The sequence below is a fragment of the Ictalurus punctatus genome, chromosome 22 (assembly GCF_001660625.3).
Source record: "Ictalurus punctatus breed USDA103 chromosome 22, Coco_2.0, whole genome shotgun sequence".
Lineage (NCBI taxonomy): Eukaryota > Metazoa > Chordata > Actinopteri > Siluriformes > Ictaluridae > Ictalurus > Ictalurus punctatus.
Window position 1 is genome coordinate 2,300,001 of NC_030437.2, and position 22,290 is coordinate 2,322,290.

A 22,290-nucleotide genomic window follows, 5' to 3' on the forward strand; every position below is an offset into this window, starting at 1 on the left:
TCGATCGACGGCGGCGGCGGTCTCCAGGTAACGGCTCGATAGGGCTCCATTTCCTCGGTGGGAAAAACAAAAGGGGCCTGAAGCTCATTTCTGGGTGCACAGCGGAGACGGTGGAGGAAACGATAAAAAGCCACCCTCGTGTCCTTGCACGCACTTCCTCCCGGGCAGGGACGGGGGAAAAGGAAAAAAAGTCCCGACAAGAGCGTTCTGAGGGATCTGCCTGGTTCCTGGTGAAACACTGCAGTCAGCTCCTGCGTCAGGGGAGACCGTGAGCTTCTTTTACGCTATACGAGTTCAGGTAACAATCCCGAGACTCCTCCTGGAGATCGGCGCTGATCTTAATCTCATGCATCTGACCAATCCAATGCCTTCCAACAGCTGAATATGACATCACAACTGACTCACGAGATTTGACCAAGTATTAGCTGGCTTCCTAAAAAACATGGCTGGCTAGCCAAGATCTGTTAACGGTTCATTAGCCAAGCTAGCAGAGCTGCGTCAGTGCGGCTGAATTATTCATCGACGGCACTGTGACAAAGGAACGCCATAGTGGTGATGTCATACGAGTCCTGATATAGTGGCGTCCCCCAAAGTCTCGTCCATAAGCACAAGCGGACAACATTAAGACTGAAGAGAAAAACGGGGGAGGGGCGATAACCAGATGATATCCAAGATGGCCGTCTCCAGAACATTCCAACGTTCAGCTCATGTTAATGAAAGTCTTAGAGACGAAGGAAAAAAAACTAAACAGAAAGAAATTTCCCCTTATTCTAAATCTAAATAAATCGACCAAGATTAGCGTTTAGCGTCTGAAGTTGAGCTTTTTCTCTGAACTCGCTACGTTTGCTCATCAGTTGGCACGCTAGAGCGAAAGCTTAGATTTCACATGCTAGTTGTTTACGTTATTATATTACTCTGTAATTCTGTCTCTTTGCTGCGGATTATGGCTCCGTGTGGTCGCAGAAATAAGGCACGCGTGTACGAATGGGTAAGGCTTCACACGCTACACCTTGGAAACGAACCAAAGCTCATTTCAGTCACAAAAAAATAAATACATTTTTAGGAGAGATTTGTGCTTCTGAGCGCCGAGCCAAAAAAACGTCAAAAAAAAACAAAAACAATCTGAGAGGCGCGTGTCGACGTTCCGCCGCGTACCTTTAGTGGGCTCTGTGCGCTTCGGGAGGTCCATCGTGTCGTAGTTCTTGTCACCGTCACCGTTCCTCCTCCCTGAGGAAAGAGAAACAGGACTGTTAGAGAGACCAGAGCTTTAGAGTCTGTCTGGAGAGTGAATGTCATGCCCATCTCAGACCTTCTCACACACACACACACACACTCCTCATACTACGCTCTAATGGTTGAGGCTCTCCCGAGCGGAAATCCCTCTTAATAATGTATGAGAGGAAATATATCTACAGCAGAGTGGGCTAATGAAGAACATCTCGATGCCCCACACACACACACACACACACACACACACACACACTATGAACAGATGACTCAAACAGACACAGGCTAAATGATATGATGTGAACAAAAGTCTGGGTTCTAAGACGGCCGGGTCAGACTCGGACACAGAACACACACGAGGAGAGAGAGTGATGGACGGAGAGAACGTGAAGGAGAAACTCACCTTGATTAAACCAATCCTCTACAGTTAGCCAGCCCAGCAGCAGTCAAGAGAAGAGGGGGGAAAAAGAGGAGAGGCATGATATAAGAGTGTGTGTGAGTTAGTGTGTGTGTGTGTGTGTGTGTGTGTTACAGCAGACAGGCTTCACCAGTGAAGCTGTGTTGTTAAATACTTCTCTTCATAACGTCGAAGCAGTGATCGAATCCTGCACCGTGTCCTCTGTGGATTTCAAACTCTTTTCCGCGAGCACAGTTCAGATGAAGGAATGAACACGGCGGTTTACTTCTATTTGCTCTGGGCTGAGACGGATGTCTCCGGCCTACTTTGTGCCGCTGACGAATTTTGACGCCGGTGTGATTTATAGACGTATAGAAGCGACTGGCTTCTTCACTGTTTACACACACACACACATCGTCTGAGTCAGCTCACACACACGAGTCAGGAACGTCTATTAACCATTCCTGAGTCATCACACAGGACCACAGATACACGACATCCGTCGCTGCTAGGCTACAACACACACACAACCGACACGAACACATACCAGGACTAATCACGGCTTCGGCACAGCAACGGCGCCTCATTTTTAATTCTGTAACCCGAGGGCTAATATCATTTCCGTAGTTAGCGCTCTAATGAGCTCTGACTCGGCGAGAGACGGACCTTTAGCTTTCTTGCCACCGAAGCAGCCAGCGTCGTCCTTCTTCTTCCTGTGAGTCCCCGTGGAGCCCGGAGCCTGAAGAGAGGACGGGTCCTGGTACTTCTCTGCTCCCGGGACTTCTTTGTGGACGTGGTAGGAAAGGTTCCTCATGATGCAAACGCAGTTCTCCACAGACTGGGGTAAAAGACAGATGTTGAATAGCTGGTGGAACTCCACAGACGACAAACCTTTTATAGACATTTATATCACATAGACGTTTCTCAGAAATACCCAGGTCTTGTAACGAGTGCACGGCGAGTCTCACCTTGTTGTCCATGTCTTTCTTCCCCACGGCTGACAGTAGAGCGTGGAGCAGGGCGTCCACCAGGCCGTCGCACTCCCGCAGCCTCCTGCGTGCCTCCGCTCCGTCCGAGCTCACGTTCCTGCACAAACACACACGACTGTGTGATGAAGCGCAGCGCCAGCGAGCTCACACGGAACATGTAGGACAGCTGCGAGAGTTTTTACGTTCACTGGACGAAAGCAGTTTCTATTTCCATGCCAACATGTGGACCATATAAGAAGAAGAGGGTGATTACATTGTCTTTTTATGCCGATACACCAAAACAACGTCTGTGTGTACGGCGCATGGTGATGAATAAGCGTACACACTGTATACAAACACACTGTACAGCAGATCTGTGGAAAATTACGCAGAGTGTTATACTGTGTGCCGGAGCACGTACCACGACAGTCGTCTTTCATCCAACACACACACACACACGTCTGTCTCACACACACTTCGGCTTCAGCTGTGATATGAACGCTGCTCGTGGCAAATCAGGCTCGGGCCCCAAGCTGCTTCCTAGGCAACAGATGTCGGTGCTTACAGTTGCCATGGATACGGGCAGAGTGGCGGGGATGGAGATGGAGTGGCATCGGGAACTGGCGACACACAGGCACGGAGCCTCGGTGCTCACATTCCCGAGTGTGTTCTACAACCTACAGGGCCAAAGCCTGTCTGTCTGTCTGTCTGTCTGTCTGTGTGTGTGTGTCTCAGTCTAACTCTGCTTGGCTCTCAGTCTCCGTGATCAAAACCAAGCCTGATTATACTGATTAAACTGCTACAGGGCGAGAGAGAGAGAGAGAGAGAGAGAGAGAGAGAGAGAGAGGGCAGGAGAGGAGAAATGCTGAAAATGAAAGAGGGATGGAGGAGGAATGCAATTTCAGACTTATCAGACCCTGCAGTGCTTAAGGTCAGTTAATCAGAGCCACATGCAGAAAGAGAGCGAGAGCGAGCGAGCGAGAGAGAGCGAGAGAGAGAGCGAGAGAGAGAGAGAGAGAGATGGATAGAAAGAGAGATCAGACAAATATTAATGTGCACTGTGTGGTTCCACATTAATACAGTACCACTTGTAGTCACCCACACCGTCCTGTGTATTTATCGTCAGTCTGAAAATGACACTCATCACGCTATTACAGCTACGCTTTTTAGAAATGAAAAAAAAAAAAAAAACAGGTTCTGGAATGGGTTCAAGGCTTCTTTGGATGGGTAACAGAATGTTTTCTGAAAGCGTTCTATTAGGAACATGATCTGGAATGGAAATCCTCTGCTGTAAGAAACCTTAAGAGTTCTGTCAAGGGGGGGGGGGGGGGGGCAACAAGTGACGGGTGATCAGTAGAAACAAAATAAAGAAACCTTAAGAATGCTGAATGGGATAAAGCAAAGAACCCTTTACTGTTGCAAAGGGGACAAACCAAAGAACCCTTAGGGATGCTAAATGGATATCAAAGAACCTTTAAGTGTTCCAGACGGGATAAACCAAAAGAACCCTTCACTGTTCCAGACGGGATAAACCAAAAGAACCCTTCACTGTTCCAGACGGGATAAACCAAAAGAACCCTTCACTGTTCCAGACGGGATAAACCAAAAGAACCCATAATTGTTTCAGATGTGACAAGCCAAAGAACCCTTAGGGATGCTAAATGGATATCAACCAAAGAACCCTTAACTGTTCCAGATAGGACAAGCCAAAGAACCCTTAGGGATGCTAAATGGACATCAACCAAAGAACCCTTTACTGTTCCAAGGGGACAAACCAAAGTACCCTTAGGGATGCTAAATGGATATCAAAGAACCTTTAAGTTTTCCAGACGGGATAAACCAAAAGAAAGCATAACTGTTCCAGATGGGACAAGCCAAAGAACCCTTAGGGATGCTAAATGGACATCAACCAAAGAACCCTTAACCATTCCAGAAGGGTGAATACACACAAACATTAAAGATGCTAGATGTGACAAATGACAGAACCCTTAGAGGTGCTAAATGGGACAAACCAAATCTGTCCTCTTTCTGCCCATCTCGACCCCAGCTCGTTTACAGTCACGGCAGAGCGACGCAGAGTAACCATGGAAATACTCAGTGTCTCAGGGCTCGGAGAGGAAACGCTGCTAATGAGGGCATCAATACAAAGAGGGAGGGAACGAGGCCACGAGGATCGATTTCAGCCTCTAGACCGCCACTGAAGTGTGGCACAAACAAACAGGCATTATCCTGCACTTTACTGTCACAAAACACAAGCAGCTCTTCATTACGTCCCTGCTGTCCGAATCTGGTTTTCTTGCTCATCGTAGGAGCAACGGGACAGGGTCTTGTTTCTGCTGGAGTACAAAATAATAACGTTATAACTCAGACCGCTATACAGTATCTGCTGCAGTGAACCACTCATTACATTCATCATGGCTTACAGTGAAGGTATACAACACCTTTTGTACGCTCGCGCAGGCTGTAATCTGATTGGCTACTGCCACCCCCCCACCCCATGTTTATTTTTATTTATTTAAACACCGGGCCTAATCCTGATTTGAGTCGATTTCACATACCAGCAAAGCCACGTCAGTGAAATTCCCAATACTCAGGAGTGCTGATAACCCGAGAGGTGTTGGTGTGATTTAGGAGAGCATGGTACATTTATTTTTTTTTTACAGAATGAGGAAATGTTAATGCTAGCTAATACACTTAAAGCCCTAGGAGCATAGGGTCCAGTCCTGCACTCCTCACTCTCATAATGACACACCATTCCTATTAGTTTCAGTGTAGTTACTGAATAATTCATAGCACTTACTGAATAATATGCTTTTAAAGCTAAAAAAAAGAAAGAAAAAAACAAGAATACTATTCCGGGGTTAAGTGATACAGGTAAGATAGAAATGGCATCATTTTGTTACAGACCTCATAAGGGACAAAATTCCTTCATGTATCTAAAATGACCAAACACTAAGCATTTACAGAACCTCACAGCTTTCACATGTTCATCTCCGCTCCGCTTGTTAGGAAATAAACAAAATGCCAGGATTTATCAAAAAATTTAATAAAAACAACTAAATTGGAATATATAGCACAATATATAGCACAATATATAGTTAAACAGATGACAGAGGTGATTCTCTCAGTCTAGTGAGAAAGTGATTCGACTCTGAGTTGACTCACCTGCAGGAACTGAACTCTAGTGAGAAAGTGATTCGACTCTGAATCGACTCACATGCAGGAAGTCGACACAAATGAGAAAGTGATCTGACACTATATGGATTCAACTACAGGAAGTGGACTCTAGTGAGAAACTGAATCGACTCTGAATCAGTTCACCTGCAGGAGCTGAACTGTGAGAAATGTTTGACTCACCTGCAGGAAGTGAATCAAACATTCCATGTGTTTCGGCTCGCGGCGTTAGATGTGTAGAACGATGACCTGTATAAATTATATATCTGTAAAATTATCTAGTCATTTATTTAGCGCCGGTTCTGTGCTCGCCATGCTCGGGTAAGATGTGAGCCCAATCTAACATGTTTTTGCTTCTTGGTTTTGGGGAGTTGTGTTCAGCGTAAAAACAAAAATGAACCAAATAGCAAATAGAGCAGAACATATAAATTTCACATGAACTCGGCAAACTGACTAACAGGTGTGAAAGTGTGCTGAAACGTGATCCTAAGAACACAATTCCTATAGGCAATGACGAGAAACTCGATCACATACTAACTAGGCCAAGTCTCACGGTGTAAATTATGGCTAGCAAGACTGTAATTAGCCTCCGTCTTGGCTCTCAGATGTGTAAATAGCACTAAACTGTGCAGCGCTGTGATGCAACAGACGTGGGATCTGTACTGCTTTCCCGATCTAGTTTTGTAGAAAATGTACCACCGAAATCAAACTGGCCTGTCAAAGCCGACTCTCGCTAAATAACGTTAAGCACCTGCCTATTCTCGGGCTTTTCGCTTAATTCACTTATCTGCTTTTCTCTTAAAAGCCCACGCAATAAAAAGCCTTTGTTCTGCTAGTACTTTTGCAAACAGCTCTGAGTGGCTATTTAATGGATGGCCGTGGCTAAACGCCGTTTAAATGCGCCTCTTCCTTTGTCCCCAGAGACCTTCAGAAAACAAATTAGTATTAGATTGGAGGGGAAAACGCCGCGGAGACTAACTGCATCACTAACACAGCGGAGTTATTGAGATGATTAAGGGAAGGAGAGGACATTCTGACCTTGGATTAAAACGCACCGTCGATGCGCATTCTTAATTAAAACCGCTTTATAGTCCGGGACTAAACTTATGCTCGGTTTCAGATGTCGCAAAACGGGCTTAGTTATTGTACTCTATGAAAAGGTCAGCCATGACACTACCAGGCGTTCATTTGGTTATAATAAGACTCGAGTGTTTACGTGGTGTCGTCTCTGCGTGTGTTTAGCGTGCCAAGGGTTCTGCGTCAGGGTTAGCCGAGTGCTGATTTTGCCGAGTGTTCTACTCCTCATGTCATCCTACAAACCAACCGCTATATGAAATCAAATAATTAAACTAAAATGATGTCCGTAAGTTGGTTTTTGGGACACTGCACCAAAATGAGTGCTCATGGTAGGAAGCTGTTTTGTGAGGACTGCGTGTGAGCGGGTGAGTACCGCAGGCATCCGGATGTGTTCTTGAAGATGGTGGTCCACTGGGCGTCCCGGGGCTTCGAGTCCTCGTTGGGCTCCGCCTCCCAGCCCGAGTGCGGGATGATCACCTCGTTGGTCATGGTCTGCAGCGCGTGGTTTATGATCACCATCTTCAGCGGCTCGTACGAGGACAAATTCCACAACGTCCCTGTTAAAAAAACAAACGTGAACAGAAGGAAGAACGTCTAGTAGATGGAAGAGCAAGAAACGCACACGTAAATGACGAAGCGCTTTGAAGCGCTTTCAGGCTCGTGTGGTAAGGTTTCCGACGCTCTCAGATCTCTCGCTACATGATCACTACACAAAAGAGGACGAGCGAGACGTCGCTCAGGTGTGACACCTCTCTTGGATCCACGTGTCAGTCAGCAGCACTCGCATCGTCAGATCAGAGCACGAGCTTGTTTCACATGATCACGATAGAGGAAAACAAACACGACAGACGTGTCATGCTGCGAAGAAGAAAAGACACGAGTCGAGGGCTCGGTCTGTGCTTTCAGGACAACAAAACGCTCGGTGCAGACTTCATACACGCGCGTTCTGTTTTATTCTTCAAAACGTAGAGAACACCACCACCGTGAACGACACTGTAAGGCCCGGGGAATTCTGGGAGCGCCGCTCTGGTTGCAACACCGTCGTCCCCATTTTCCGTTTTTGTACACACTTCTCCCCCACCCTCATCCAGCTGAATCCACATGCTCAAAAATCTAAAAATAATACACCTCCTAGAAGCCCCTGTGGTGGCTTTCATTTGGAAATAAAAGCTACCTCTGATGACCACATGTGTACGCCTACATTCATAAACACTCTCCCACCCACCACGGGTGCAGAGATGACCTACAGTGCATCATTTGGAGATAGGAAATAAGATGTAGTGTAGGCAGGGGTGGCAGATCGGGTTCAAACGGTTCACATTTGGGTTGCTGAGAGTGTTTTGGAAATGCATTTATTTAAAATGTCTGTATAATATATAAAACTGCATGAATGCAGTTCTGCTCAGGTCATCCCCCTGAGGGACTACGACACGACCCGGCAACGTCTCAGGCAGGTTCATACCGAAAACTCAGCCTTTAAATCCAAATCATTACATTTCATTTCCCATAATGTAAGAGAAAGTGGGAGTTTTCCTGGAACGCAGTCCTGCATGTGACACACGGGTTGTTTGTTGGTCCCCCCCGAAACCCCAGTGGCGGTTTGGTTGCTGTGTGGTAATAAGCTGATCTAGTCGGTGCCTCGGACAAGTAAAGCTATTGAATGTGGCTTGCGGCGTGTGAGCTCACGAGCGTTCAGACGCTGCAGGGATGACGAATGTCACACAAAGTCCATATTTTCCAAAATAAACTCGGTGGGAAATGAGTAAAGCCTCGAAAACAGCGAATCAAAGTCTCTACAGAAGAAAAAGACACATGAGGAGAAAACCGCATTCTTGGTCCAAAAAAAAAACAAAAAAGAAAAAAAAAAGAACCAAAACGCCAAATGTTCAGAAATTACTCACTCCATGTAGTGTAAAAGTCTACCTCCAAACACTCATTAAATTCAGCTGGAAAACACTGACTCTGACTCTACACGTCTCTGACTCTACACATTCCTATTTCCCTCACTACACACGTCTCTGACTCTACACGCCTCTGACTTTACATGTCCCTATTCATCCCTAACTACACACACCTCTGACTCTACACATTCCTATATCCCTAACTACACATGTCTCTGACTCTACCTGTCCCTATTCATCCCTAACTACACAAGCCTCTGACTCTATACGTCTCGGACTCTACAAGACTCTGTGTGTTCTTGACTCTACAAGCCTCTACATGCCCCTGACTCAATAAGACTCTACAACGTCCTGACCCTACAAGACCAGGAAGACTCTACAAGTCCCTGATTCTACCAAACGGAACATCTGCTTGACTCTATAAAAAACTCTCCATGCATAGGACTTTACAAGACTCTACATATCCCTGACTCTAAATATGCATGACTCTTATAAGACATTAAGTGTCTCGGACTCTACATGTCTCTGACCCTACGAGACGTTATGTCCGTGATTCTACATGTTCCTGACTATATGACTTTCCAAGTGTGTATGGCCTTTTATGACCCGCGATAAAATGCATGCTGCTCTCTGATGTCACCTATTTCTCGGTAACTCCCCCTCAGCTGGATTCCTCAGAAATCAAATCCAGAAAGGGAGATGAAACTGTGCGCTGTGCCCTGAGGAAGCTCTATGTGTGTGTGTGTGTGTGTGTGTGTGTGTGTGTGTGTTGCAGCTTTATTGGGTTTGCAGTTTCCTGCTTGGCACCACAGCCTCCCAGCTAATTCAATTTTGCAAGGAGCAAAAGACATGCTGCCCTTACAGGCCATTCATTAGAGGGGCTGTTACGGCCCAGACTGAGTGGAGGTGACGGAGCGTGCGGATGTCAGGTAGGTAAAGAAGGGAGGAAAAAGAGCGATTCTAAAATGTCACCCTGCATTCTGCTTCAAGCCCATTTGCCCAAATTTCAAAGTTGAGATTTGAAAGCCTGTAGAAGACGGCCACAGCAGAGACGAGGATTTGGTTCCTTACGTTCTCTCTAGCACAACTACTCTCTGTGTGAAGGGCTTTTTTTTTAATACAAGAACACTAGAGTAAGTCCAGCTTCATGTTGAGAGCATTACAGAGTTTCTTCATTTTTGCCAAATGACATCTAACAACACCGCAGGACCTTTTAATGTGGCATTTTACAAAGAAAGGGCTGCTGGAAAGAAAAGGAAAGGAAGAGGATACAAAACTAGCCATTACTGTGAGTAGCCCATCCACAGAGGGAACAGTGGGCTGCGGAGGTTGTTCAGTGAATGGAATGAAAACCTCCATGATGGACTCGTTCTATTTTTGAGACCCTGTAATTATTTTTAATTGTGCTGCATAGTGCCCAGTTCCTTGCACCGATCCCATATTATGAAGGGGTTATGTTTTCATAAGGGCCTCGCCGGCCAAAACATATGGGCGTTTGTGGTTGGGGCTGAGACCCTCCCACTTGGCACTATTTTTAGCCTTGATTGAAAGGCCCACTGCACTGTAAAAGCAATCATCACAGCTGGGGCATGGTCGCCCCTCGCTGGCTTAACGACCACCACATAGCACAGGAATCCCACGCTTTCTCTGTGCTCAGTGAACTGATCCGAGCCAAGCATTCATTCTACAGAGTCACAATGGCGGCCACTGTTTTACAGTCATATCCAGAATTATTAAGCTGGAAAAAGAAATAACGCAAGCTCATCCTCCTGTTTTCAAGAAATAACCCCACTTTTTGTGGTCAAACTACACGGTGCAACATTTTCTCTAACAAGGTAAATACATCCACACATCCATTTTCTATACCGCTTATCCTACTGGGTGGAGGATAACCTGGAGCCTATCCCAGGGAGCACTGTGCACAATGCAGGGTACACCTTTGATGGGGTCCAAAATGGGGTCCAGCTTACCATGCAGGTCTTTGAACTGGGGGAGGAAACCGGAGCACACGGAGGAAACCCCAACAGCACGGAGAGAACGTGCAAACTCTGCACACACATGCAGGGCCGCGGCGGGAATCGAACCCCCCAACCCCGGAGGTGTGAGGCGAACGTGCTAACCGCTAAGCCACCACAAGGTAAATACAGTCATTTATCATCATTCTCAGAAGTATGGGACCCTCAAGCCCAGAACTGCGACAACACTGCTATGGTCATGAAGACACAGGTTTGATCAGAACTGATAGCTACACACTCACACTATGTCTCTGACCAACGTGTAATACAGGTCACTTTAGGCAAAGGGTAAATGGAAATGGAAGGTAAAAGCCTTTAGACCACCCATGCTAACGCAATCCCTGTAGTTCTGTGGTTTATCGCAGCTGCAATAAGCCTCTCTGCTGGATTTTCAGTACTCCTGCAACCGCATGCCAGGTAAAACCGGTAAGTGGATTAAGGCATTAGCTGCAGGGGGACAAAACCCCATTGTACTCTCCCAGGGCCATTTAGCAAATCACCAGGAGATTTAACATGGCTAGGCAGCCTGAACTGCCGTTCCAGGATCAGTTCATCAGTCTGAAAAATCTGGTGTTGCATGAGTGTGCACTCAAATACTGAACTGAAGTAAGTTCATATCTGACTTAGTTGAATGGACTTTAACTGAACAGCATGTTCTATAAAATCAACCCCCCACCACTACCCCCAAATAAACAACTTCTGGTATGCCAGACTCTGGACTGCAGTGCTTCGTAAGCCTGATCAAGAACCACTATACCAGCCCTAAAGTATCTTCTAGTATGCCAGGCTTTGTACTGTGAGCCTCTGTAAGACTGATATAGAGTCAGTACATTAAGACCAAAATAACTATCTTCTGGAAAGCCACACTCTGGACAGCAATGCTCATTAAGACTGATCCAGAATCAGCACAGCAGCCCCAAATATCTTCTGGTATGACAGACTCTGGACAGTGTGCCTAAGTGAGACTGACCTAGAGTCAGTACTTTAGGACCCCAATGTGACCAGACTTTGGAAATCATGCTCAAAAGGACTGATCTCGAATCAGTAATCAGGGACCAAAATATCATCTGATATGCAGCAACCACAATGAAATGGCCTCATATGAAATTAGGACCAATCATGGCCATCTTCCAGGACACCACACTCTGGAAAGTAGTGCTCATTAACCCTGATCCAGAACCAGTACAACAGCCCCAAAATGTCTTCTGGCAGGCCAGCCTCTGGACCACACATTCTTCAAGAATAGACCAAAATATCCATGTCCTACCATGCCAGAAGCTTAAAGCTGGTATCAGAAGCTCTCGTACTGCACCAGCATGCAGCAGTCAGAAGAATGCAGGTTTGAGGAATTAAATAAGAATACTAGAGAGGGTCCTCTGGGACTGTAGATTTGTTGTGTCTTAGAAATAGAGGAGAAGTGGGACAAGTTCAGTTATTGTTCTGTAAATACCCGTGGATAAAGGAAAGCGATGATGGCTCCTGCACTGAAAGAGAATTGAACATGTTTGCAAAATAAAGACCAAAAAAAAAAAAAGCTATTAGTGGGTTAAAGCTGGATTTATTTTCTCAAATCCGCTCGTTAGAAGAACAACGGCGCTCTCTGAGAAAACTCTCCTATTCCTATTAGGTGTTGCATGACGACTAATTTCTACTAATTTCACTGCACTATAATTAACACCACTGACAGGGTCTCGGAAACCATTTCCAGCTTCAGTGATCTTTTAGGCTACACTGAACAATGAAAGTAAAGAAATCTGTACAATAAACCGTGCAAAATAATAAATCTGTGCACCACATTACAGTGTTTAAGAACGTCCCGTTACTTAAAACGCACTCGTACGGTCGAATTGTTGGTTTCATGGAAATAACTGACTCAAACTGAGAGCGCATGGCACTGCAGATATACCATCTCGCTCACCGTCATTTTGACCCGACTAGTCGACATCCCCACAGCAGTCACTACTAAATGTATTTTGCAAACAAAATAAAATTTTTTTTTTTAAAAACGTATTTTTTGGTCACTAAATGCAAATAGAGCAAAAAATAGACGGCGTACCTGTGACGAGCTCGCGGACCTCAGCGTCGCCGCTTTTCCTGAGCAGGCGAACGAGAGCGGGGATGCCATCGCAGCACCTAATGGCCGCCTTGTTTTCGTTGTCCTTGCCGAAGGAGAGGTTACGCAGAGCTCCACACGCCTTGCGCTGCACTTCACCCTTGGGGTGCTCGAGCAGGGCCACTAGAGCCGGGATGCCGTTCAGCTGTCGCACTGCCTTCTTCACGACGTCGTTCTCATAGCACAGGTGCTGCAGGTAGGCGGCGGCGTTGGCCTTGACCGGATCGAGCGGGTGGCCCAGCATAGCAATGACCTCGGGGAGGTCCGGGTCGCGCCAGCAGCGTGGGTCCTGACGCGCGAGGCCAACGTCGAGGCCACCGTCCAGGCTGGCCGTGCTGCCCCGCTCAGGCTGCGCGAGTGGGGCGGGGTATATGCCAGGAGCATAGCGGTGTCGCTCGTCAATTAGCTCAGTCTCAATGGGGTCATCATAGCCTCTGTTTAGGGTCAGAGAAAGACAGAGATATGGTGGTTAGGTTTTGAGTGTGCAGTGGTAACTAATCAGAATTTCTGACCGAGTTCCCATCTCCGATCACATGCTATTATATTATGAATAATACGAAGACATTACTGAAAACAAATAAATACAACCAAACTGAAGTAATAAACTACAGGGAAAAACTAATAAGGCTTGGTGTAGACTGCAGGAGCGGCACATCAGTAGGAAAAAGCTCTTATCAAAAAGCCTTAACAGTCACTGACATGTTAAAAGGGCACTGTGGTCGCGCCGGCTGATCATTTCCTGGTCAAACAGAGAGACACGGTCTGACAAAGAGTGGACAAAATGATTAGGCGCTCCGTGGGAAAAGCAGAAATAGCTCCTTCCAGAGACGGACAGCTTGCCCGAGGTGATGAGTCGAAAGTAAAAGATGGACGTGGGGAAGAAAACAGCTTTAAGTGGAACAGCCAGACTGAGACGAGGGGTGATGGAAATGCCAAAACACGGAGACGGAGAGAAAACAGGCGAGTCAGGTGAGCGGCGAGTGTGGACGGCTATTAACCATGCTGACGGAGAAGCAGCCAGAAGAGCCGGTCCTGTTGATAAGAGGAATAGCTGCCAGATCCTTATTAATGGACTGTGCCCGAGAGGAGAAATGCTTTTATTAATGAAAGCAAGAGTGAGGGGGGGGGGGGGGGTGTTAAGAGAGAGAGACAGAGAGAGAGACAGAGAGAGGTACACAGAAAAGGAAGGCAGCGGTGTTGCATGATGCCTTGGGAGAGCACAGTTAGACTGCACCATCTCTCTCAACTCCTGATCAATTGAGCGAGAATGCAGAAAAGAACACACACGGTGTGAAAACTGAAATTCCTGCGAGCTCATTCGCTTGGTCTGAGTGACGGGAATGTCAGCATTTCCATTTAAACCGGAGCCGTGTGTATTCCCAGGACAGGAACGAGACGGACACTAGGGCCGAGGCACCGAGATACGGAAGCTCCTACGTCCTGACTATAACTGCTAATTTTGCTAATAATCTGGCCTGCACGAAACCATTCCTTATAAGGCGAAAACCAGCGAGGAGGGCAGCGAGAGGAATGAAGCACTCTAGGAATCTTTCCATCTCCCATGCGGAGGGCGTTTCACACACGGACAGCATCTCCCGAGGAGAAAAACAACCGCTCCTCGATGAGGTTCAGAGCGGGAACGGCGTTAAACCTGGGCTTGTGCTGACGCTACTCTTACAGGAGATATTCGTGTGATCTCTTAGCATAGTTGACCGCATCATCGCCTACGCTGGGAGCAAAATGACCACGGTTACCTTCGTAAATGAACGATTTAAACCTTCATCAGCTTTTATACATTTAACTTATTTCCTTTCCTCTCGCTCGAGGAATGTGCACTTCAGTAGATGAAGGATCTCTTCATCTTCACTAATGGACTGGGACTCGTCATGTTTACTCATCAATATATGGATGGAAACTGCATCTGATATACACATGTCACATGTCAGGGGGAGGGGGGAGAGGGTGGTGTCCCTAGGGGTTGACAGGCAGTCAAAGACACACACACAGACAGAAGAACACAGACAGAGAGACACAGAAGAGGACAGAGACACAAGGAGACAGAAGAAGACAGACATAGAGACAGACAGATACACAGAAGGCAGAGAGAGACAGACAAACACATGGAGAGACACAATACAGAGATACAAAAGACAGACACAGAGACAGACACAGATAGAGCTAGAGAGAGGCACAGAAGAAGACAGAGACATAGTATGAGACACAGAGAGAGACAGATAGTGCAGCAGAGAGAGAGAGAGAGAGAGGGAGAGAGAACAGCAGAGAGAGAGACAGAAAGAGACAGAGCAGTAGAGAGACAAAGCGAAACAGAGAGAGACAGAAAGAGACAGAGCAGTAGAGAGTGAGAGAGACAGAAAGAAACAAAGAGAGAGAGAGACAGAAAGAGACAGAGAGCAGCAGACAAAGAGAAACAGAAAGAGAGAGAGACAGAAAGAGACAGAGAGCAGCAGAGAGAGAGAGACAGGAAGAGAGACAGAAAGAGACAGAGCAGCAGAGAGAGAGAGAGACAGAAAGAGACAGAGCAGCAGAGAGAGACAGAAAGACAGACAGAAAGAGTGAAAGGACAAGTGGACACTTCCTGATGAAGTGGTGAAGATGAAGGTGTAGATGAATAAAGTGTTGATCAGAAGCACACGGAGGTTCTGAAATAAATCCCAGCCTGCTCTGAGCACACCGGCACTCGGACTCGGCGTTGTGTTCGGTCTGGCTTTGGTTTTTACTGCATGTTTTCACTATGGACACGAGACACCAGATGAAGACGTAGCGGAGCGAAATGAGGATGCGGAGCCAACACCTGAGCGTGTCCAGCCCTGACCGGAGCGCTTCAGGAGCAGCAGTGGGGGGGGGGGGGGGGGGGGGGGGGCAAATGGGTCAGATTAAAACAGAGCAGATTTGATTAAATATGATGCGTGTTCATAATTTATCCCCACCTTCTGTCCTTCAGCATTCATCCTTCACTCCATCCAACTTCTGTCAACGTGAAGGATGGACTAGAAACAATTAAAGTGTGGACTCGGATCTCTTTTTTCACCGCTTCCGTTTTCTTTCTTTTTTTTTTTACGTCAGTGAATTTTTTCTCCTCCTCAGTTGATCATTAAGCGTGGGTATTTTTGTTCCTCCTGGCTCTATGAGCTATTTCAGAACGTCAGAGGTTCTGGAGCATGAATGCTAATTAAGTGCCGTGCAGAGCGGACGCGTCGCATACAAACACAATTATCCAGGCCGAATAACCAACGAGGTAAAGGCGAGACGACACATTTCCGACGGCAAGCGATAAACCACCGCAGACAGATCACAGAAATGATGAACGGTGATCAAGTAATCCTTTTAAATGAAGTACTTCCACACCTGTGGCTTACGTTCGCATCAAATACGCACCGCTTTTGAATTCGGCACGTAAAAACGACGGTTTCTCTTACTTCCATCTGGGCTCGGATCGAGAGTTGAAACCCAGACGATGCCAGCTGCGTAGGAGGGACACGCCCCCTATCCGCCGTCGATCATGGAGACGCTAGTCAATGGTGTATGAGGAAGAGGGCGGATAACGCTTTCCTCAGAGGGTGTTACGCAGCCCCGTGACGCCGCTTGAGCAGCAGTTTGAAAAGATGTATGGTATGGACGGCTGGCTTCACGTGTCTTTCACGTGACGGCTGGAGAGCTGGGAACTGGGGAGGACAAATAGGGAAACAAATCCAGAAAGTGCCATTAACCAATCATCTCTGAGTTCATCTCTGAGTATATGGAAGAGGGCAGATAACGTCAGAGAGGAAACGCATTAGGCTTCAACGTCCTCACTTGGTAGGGGTCATGTGGCCGGGGAAAAACTAGCGGTTGGGTTATCTGCAGTCAGTCAACGGTGATAAAGTTCTGACCACAGGGTTACTGGATTCCGATTGGTCGACGGCACCGTTTATCGTCTTGTGACGCCAATAAAAGCTTGCTAATTCGAACAAACGCTAATGAAGCAAACTCGAGAGGGTGAAGGCGTGGACGCGGCGCGAGGAGGCGCAGGACAAACGCCGCTCACGTAGCGTCGGTAATGGATTAAACACACTCCACTCGCTGACGTGAGCGCATCGGGATGATCTCCATGGTAAACGTCTCGATTTTCCCACCATCCCCCCCCGAGCGTAATTGACGGTTTTCAGAGCCGGCTGCACGATAAGCCGTAATTATAACGCCCGGATCTCCTCACGCAGTCATCATTTGTGGTCCCGCTGTGTGATTACGGGGAACACTATAGAGACGCGAGTGTGACAGAGAGAAAGTGATCAGAAAATTCAGCACTTTGTGTACCTATAACTGATCATTATGCATAAAATAGCCAGGAGTTTGTCATAGCTCACGTGTGTGTGTGTGTGTGCGTGTGTGTGTGTGTGAGGACTAAAAGGTACCCTTTGCCTACCAATGTTGCCCAGTCAGTGTGTGTCAGTCAGGACTGAAATCCTGCTCGACAGAAAATGCTTCCTTTATACACTTCAGTCCATTGTTCAAACACACACACACACACACACACACACACACACACACCTCTACTTCATGTCAAATGCCAGCCTTTATTTGTTCTGGCTTTCTAGAAATGTGCTTGTGACAGACCAAAGAGCTAGCAGGGGCATGCCTGCTGTGTGTGTGTGTGTGTGTGTGTGTGTGTGTGTGTGTGTGTGTGTGTGTGTGTGTGTGTGTACGCACAGGCACCAGCACATTGTCAATAACGGGAGACAGGGAGGGACAGACTGGGGCTGGCGATTAAAAACATGCCCACTTTGGTCTAAACTAAGTACCACGAGAACCTGAGAGAGACCAGAGAAGGCTCACGGGCCCCGCCCATTTCAGCCTGACAGCATAAGGGAGGAGTGGCAGGAGGAGAGCGACACGCAGGCTGCTCCTACTGACACAACCATATGCTCACTAGCTATTAGCATTTTAATTCCCCCCGCGCAGTGTCTTCACTCCGAGCATCTGTTTACAAGTATGTAAGATGATGTCCCTCAGCCACCCGCACAGATGCTTTATCCTTAACTAGCCACAGCCACGCTCCTCCTCTCTCCCTGCTCGCGCAGGCGGCCGCGTCGTGACGTCGTCAGCGTGCCCGGCCCACGCTGCGGATCTTAAACCTGAACGCAAGCTCCCGTCTCAATGGAAGAACATCAGCATACAGATGGAAAGCATCTGGATCATCAGACCTGAATTGGGTTGAAATCAGAACGAGATCTTATTGTGTAAACACCGAGCTAGCAACAGATAAAGTAGGACACCAAGATGCTGAAAAATCAGCACAATGTTTATTTTTTTCACAGCTAACTATTAGACCCTAACTCGGATTAGACCCTAATCGTCCTGAGGTGATACTGAGATCATACTCAAGATCAAACCCAAATCTCCCCGAGATGATACTGAGATCAGACTCAGATTAAACCCAGACTTTCCTGAGGTGATACTGAGATCAGACTCAGATTAAACCAATACTTTCCTGAGGTGATACTGAGATCAGACTCAGATTAAACCAATACTTTCCTGAGGTGATACTGAGATTAGACTCAGATTAAACCAATACTTTCCTGAGGTGATACTGAGATCAGACTCGGATTAAACCCAGACTTTCCTGAGGTGATACTGAGATCAGACTCAGATTAAACCCAGACTTTCCTGAGGTGATACTGAGATCAGACTTAGATTAAACCCAGACTTTCCTGAGGTGATACTGAGATCAGACTCGGACTGTTCTTGGGTAAAACTAAGCGAGATATAAGGTTAAACAGAGAGCATCCTAGGATCATTATAAAGAGGCAACATCCTGATATTACTTTGATCAACCTGAGATCAGACCCCGAGCCTCACCTGACGCGAGGACCATTGCGCAGCGGGTCTCTCATGGCACGTGCAGCGCTGGGCAGTGTGCGGCGGTTGGCGGTGGAGTAGTCAGGCTCCAACTCGTACGGCTCTTCGTCGTCTGGGCCGAGGCTGCGCCGGTCGTCCTCCAGTCCGTACGGCTCGGGTTGAAAGCGCTCCGGTGCTGAGCGATTGAGGTCCATAGTGCTGCTGCCTCCCACCGGTACTTGCGGCTGTGCCATGTGCCCGTAGTCATCCCTACGAATGGGCAGGGTGTAGCTGTTCTCCATGCGGTAGCCGTAGGGCCGATACGGGCGGTAGTTGAGGCCACGGGAGAGGCTGCCGTAGTTGTCGCAAACGTCCCCGTAGGCGTCGTGAGGGCTGTAGTACGAGTCGCCATAGTTGCTGTGGTTGTAGGAGCGTGTGAGCGTGGACGTGGCCTGAGGCGTGACGAAGCGCTCGCCGTTCTTCATGAAGCGACGGTCGATGGAGTCTGTGTAGCTTCCCAGTGGTGATGAGCCGTCAGCCATCGGCAGACCGTCCGGACCCAGCGGGACCTGGCGCACGGTGCGGGTCGTTACCGTCTTCACCATCTTGGTCACCTGGGAGAGCAAACGAATAAAAAAAAGAAGCAAAAAGTTGAGAAAAATAAACAAACACACGTACAACGGCGAGGGACAGGAGTTAGTTCTCCAGCACAGTGAAGGAGCTGCGAACATCCAGGAGCTTAACGTTTCAAGGTTAATCTGAAAATGTTACGTGCTGGGATTCAGAGCCAAATCTACACAAACTACCAGATGGTTTTTATTAATTACGACTCCGAATCACAACCCAGTATGATGAACAGCTCAAGACCAAATTGGCACGGTCATGAATTTGAAGATATCCGTCTTTCTGGATGGACGACCGATCGGAAGGTCGTGAGTTCAAACCCCAGCACCACCAAGCTGCCTCTGTTGGGCCCTTGAGCGAGACCCTTAACCCTCAACTGCTCAGTTATATAAATGAGATAAACGTAAGTCTCTCAGGATCAGGAAGACGTCAGGCCGTCTTCCAAACTCCGTAAATGTCATTTCAGTACGCTGCGCTGCTCCAGAATGCATTCTGAGGCGATATTGGATTTCCGTGATAAATATAAGCCGGCTCCTTGCAGGCAGCACCGATATTTCCACCGCACACCGCGCCACTGAAGTTCATTTAATAACGAGCAAGACGTCAAAGTGCCGTCTGATCTAGCCAGGGTTTTTTAATTTTTTTCTTAACACGGTTGCAAGCGTCCACAACACTACACAGTTTGCCTGTAAATCATTCATGTTTACTTTGAAGCTTGATGATCATACGGTACTGCAGGACTGGAGTTCAAAAACCCTGGCCTATTAGATGAGTCACTACCAAAGCTCGAAGGGGTGGGGGAGATGGGGGGGGGGGGGGGGGGGGTAGAAACAAGGCCACTCGAAAACAGGGCTGGAAGGATTAATCATATTACTGCACTGCTCTCTCAGGTCATCAATCTGTCTGTACGGTTAGACGTCAATAAATGAGTAAACAACCGTGCTATCAAATAGTCTGAGCTGCAGCGGGCGCTTATAGACAGCACTCAAAGACTATCCTTATCCCAACTATCCGTATTTGGACTTAAATCCAAAGTAGGCGTGGCCTAAACACATCAGTACACAACAGGGTGGTTTATCATGACCACCACAGAGTTCTCCTCTCATCCCTCCATCCCTCCATCCATCCATCCGAGGCGCATCTCTGGCAAGACTTCAATAAACGAGTGTCCCACCCCCGACTGCCAGCTTGTTCCGTTAAACGTCCACGCTCGGAGAGGAGAAACGCCTCGGTGTTCTAGAGCTCGCCGCCGATTCCGAAACCAATTTGCTGCCCGGCGAACTCCGCGGCGGCGTTAATTAGCGATTGTGTTCGAGGCTATAAATTTGTCTTGGGAATTAATGAGGCTGATGAAAATGAATCGTCGGCTGAGAGCATCCGTGTCTAGCGACCGGGCGCGGCCGTTTGTTAACGCTTAATATGCTCACGGGAAACGACGCTAACAAATCGACTGTGCAAACTTCTTCCCTCTAATTAGCGCGTCAACCTGTACCGCGGCAGAACCATCAGACCTCCACACTTCAGATCGGAGCGATCGCTTTGCTTCGTTTTCAGCTGATCTCAGAAATGGCTCGAGCGTGACGAGTCAAACTTCCCGCACTAGAGGTTAACAGAACACACGACAGGTTTAAACAGGTTCTATTAACACCATTGAAGGGAAGAAAATCTATTTATAACCAACTGTTTCAAACTCCTTCGGAAATGCTTCAAATGTCTACTTACAGAACATATCACCATATCAACAAACCCCTGTGAATGAGCCGTTACTATAGAAACCAAAACCTACTAAAACCAGTACATTAATATACACCTATGACAACCAGCTCTGAAGTGAGCAGGACAAGCTCAATATGTCCCCTCCGTCATACACGCTCGACACGTCCCCGTCCGTCACACACGCTCGACACGTCTCCCACCGTCACACACGCTCGACACGTCTCCCACCGTCACACACGCTCGACACGTCTCCCACTGTCACACACGCTCGACACGTCCCCGTCCGTCACACACGCTCGACATGTCTCCCACCGTCATACACGCTCGACACGTCCCCCTCCGTCATACACGCTCGACACGTCTCCCACCGTCACACACGCTCGACACGTCCCCTTCCGTCATACACGCTCGACACGTCTCCCACCGTCATACACGCTCGACACGTCCCCCTCCGTCATACACGCTCGACACGTCTCCCACCGTCATACACGCTCGACACGTCCCCGTCCGTCATACACGCTCGACACGTCTCCCACAGTCATACATGCTCGACACGTCCCCCACTGTCACACACGCTCGACACGTCTCCCACCGTCATACACACTCGACACGTCTCCCACCGTCATACACGCTCGACACGTCTCCCACCGTCATACACGCTCGACACGTCTCCCACCGTCACACACGCTCGACACGTCCCCGTCCGTCACACACGCTCGACACGTCCCCCACCGTCACACACGCTCGACACGTCTCCCACCGTCACACACACTCGACACGTCCCCGTCCGTCACACACGCTCGACACGTCTCCCACCGTCATACACGCTCGACACGTCCCTGTCCGTCACACACGCTCGACACGTCTCCCACAGTCATCCACGCTCGACACGTCCCCCACCGTCATACACGCTCGACACGTCTCCCACCGTCATACACGCTCGACACGTCCCCCTCCGTCATACACGCTCGACACGTCTCCCACCGTCATACACGCTCGACACGTCTCCCACTGTCACACACGTCCCCCTCCGTCATACACGCTCGACACGTCCCCCTCCGTCATACACATATCCCAGATGAGTGAGACTCAAGACTGAATTTAAAAAGTTCTAAAGTTTAACAGAAAAAAAAAAAGAGAGAATGAGAAGCATCACACAAATGCAGACACACAAACAGTGAAATGTGTGTGTATTAATGTTTAACGTGTACAGGGGTGTGTGTGTGTGCTCATGTATACGCGT

The 22,290-nt window shown here is 47.9% G+C and overlaps 1 protein-coding gene across 11 annotated transcripts in view; it reads right to left on the reverse strand.

The window, feature by feature from the left end:
• Window positions 1-22,290, reverse strand: part of arvcfb (ARVCF delta catenin family member b) — a 129,069-nt gene that overhangs the window by 24,023 nt on the left and 82,756 nt on the right. For 10 of the 11 annotated variants that reach the window (XM_047149923.2, XM_053674638.1, XM_047149922.2 and 7 more), the window contains 7 exons: window positions 18,729-19,321; window positions 12,816-13,306; window positions 7,217-7,400; window positions 2,593-2,710; window positions 2,291-2,462; window positions 1,631-1,648; window positions 1,156-1,227 (listed from right to left, as the gene is read on the reverse strand). In XM_047149923.2, the coding sequence (XP_047005879.1) occupies window positions 1,156-1,227; window positions 1,631-1,648; window positions 2,291-2,462; window positions 2,593-2,710; window positions 7,217-7,400; window positions 12,816-13,306; window positions 18,729-19,321 (1,648 nt within the window). The remainder of the gene's footprint in view (window positions 1-1,155; window positions 1,228-1,630; window positions 1,649-2,290; window positions 2,463-2,592; window positions 2,711-7,216; window positions 7,401-12,815; window positions 13,307-18,728; window positions 19,322-22,290) is intronic. The other variant, XM_053674639.1, reaches the window with a different exon arrangement.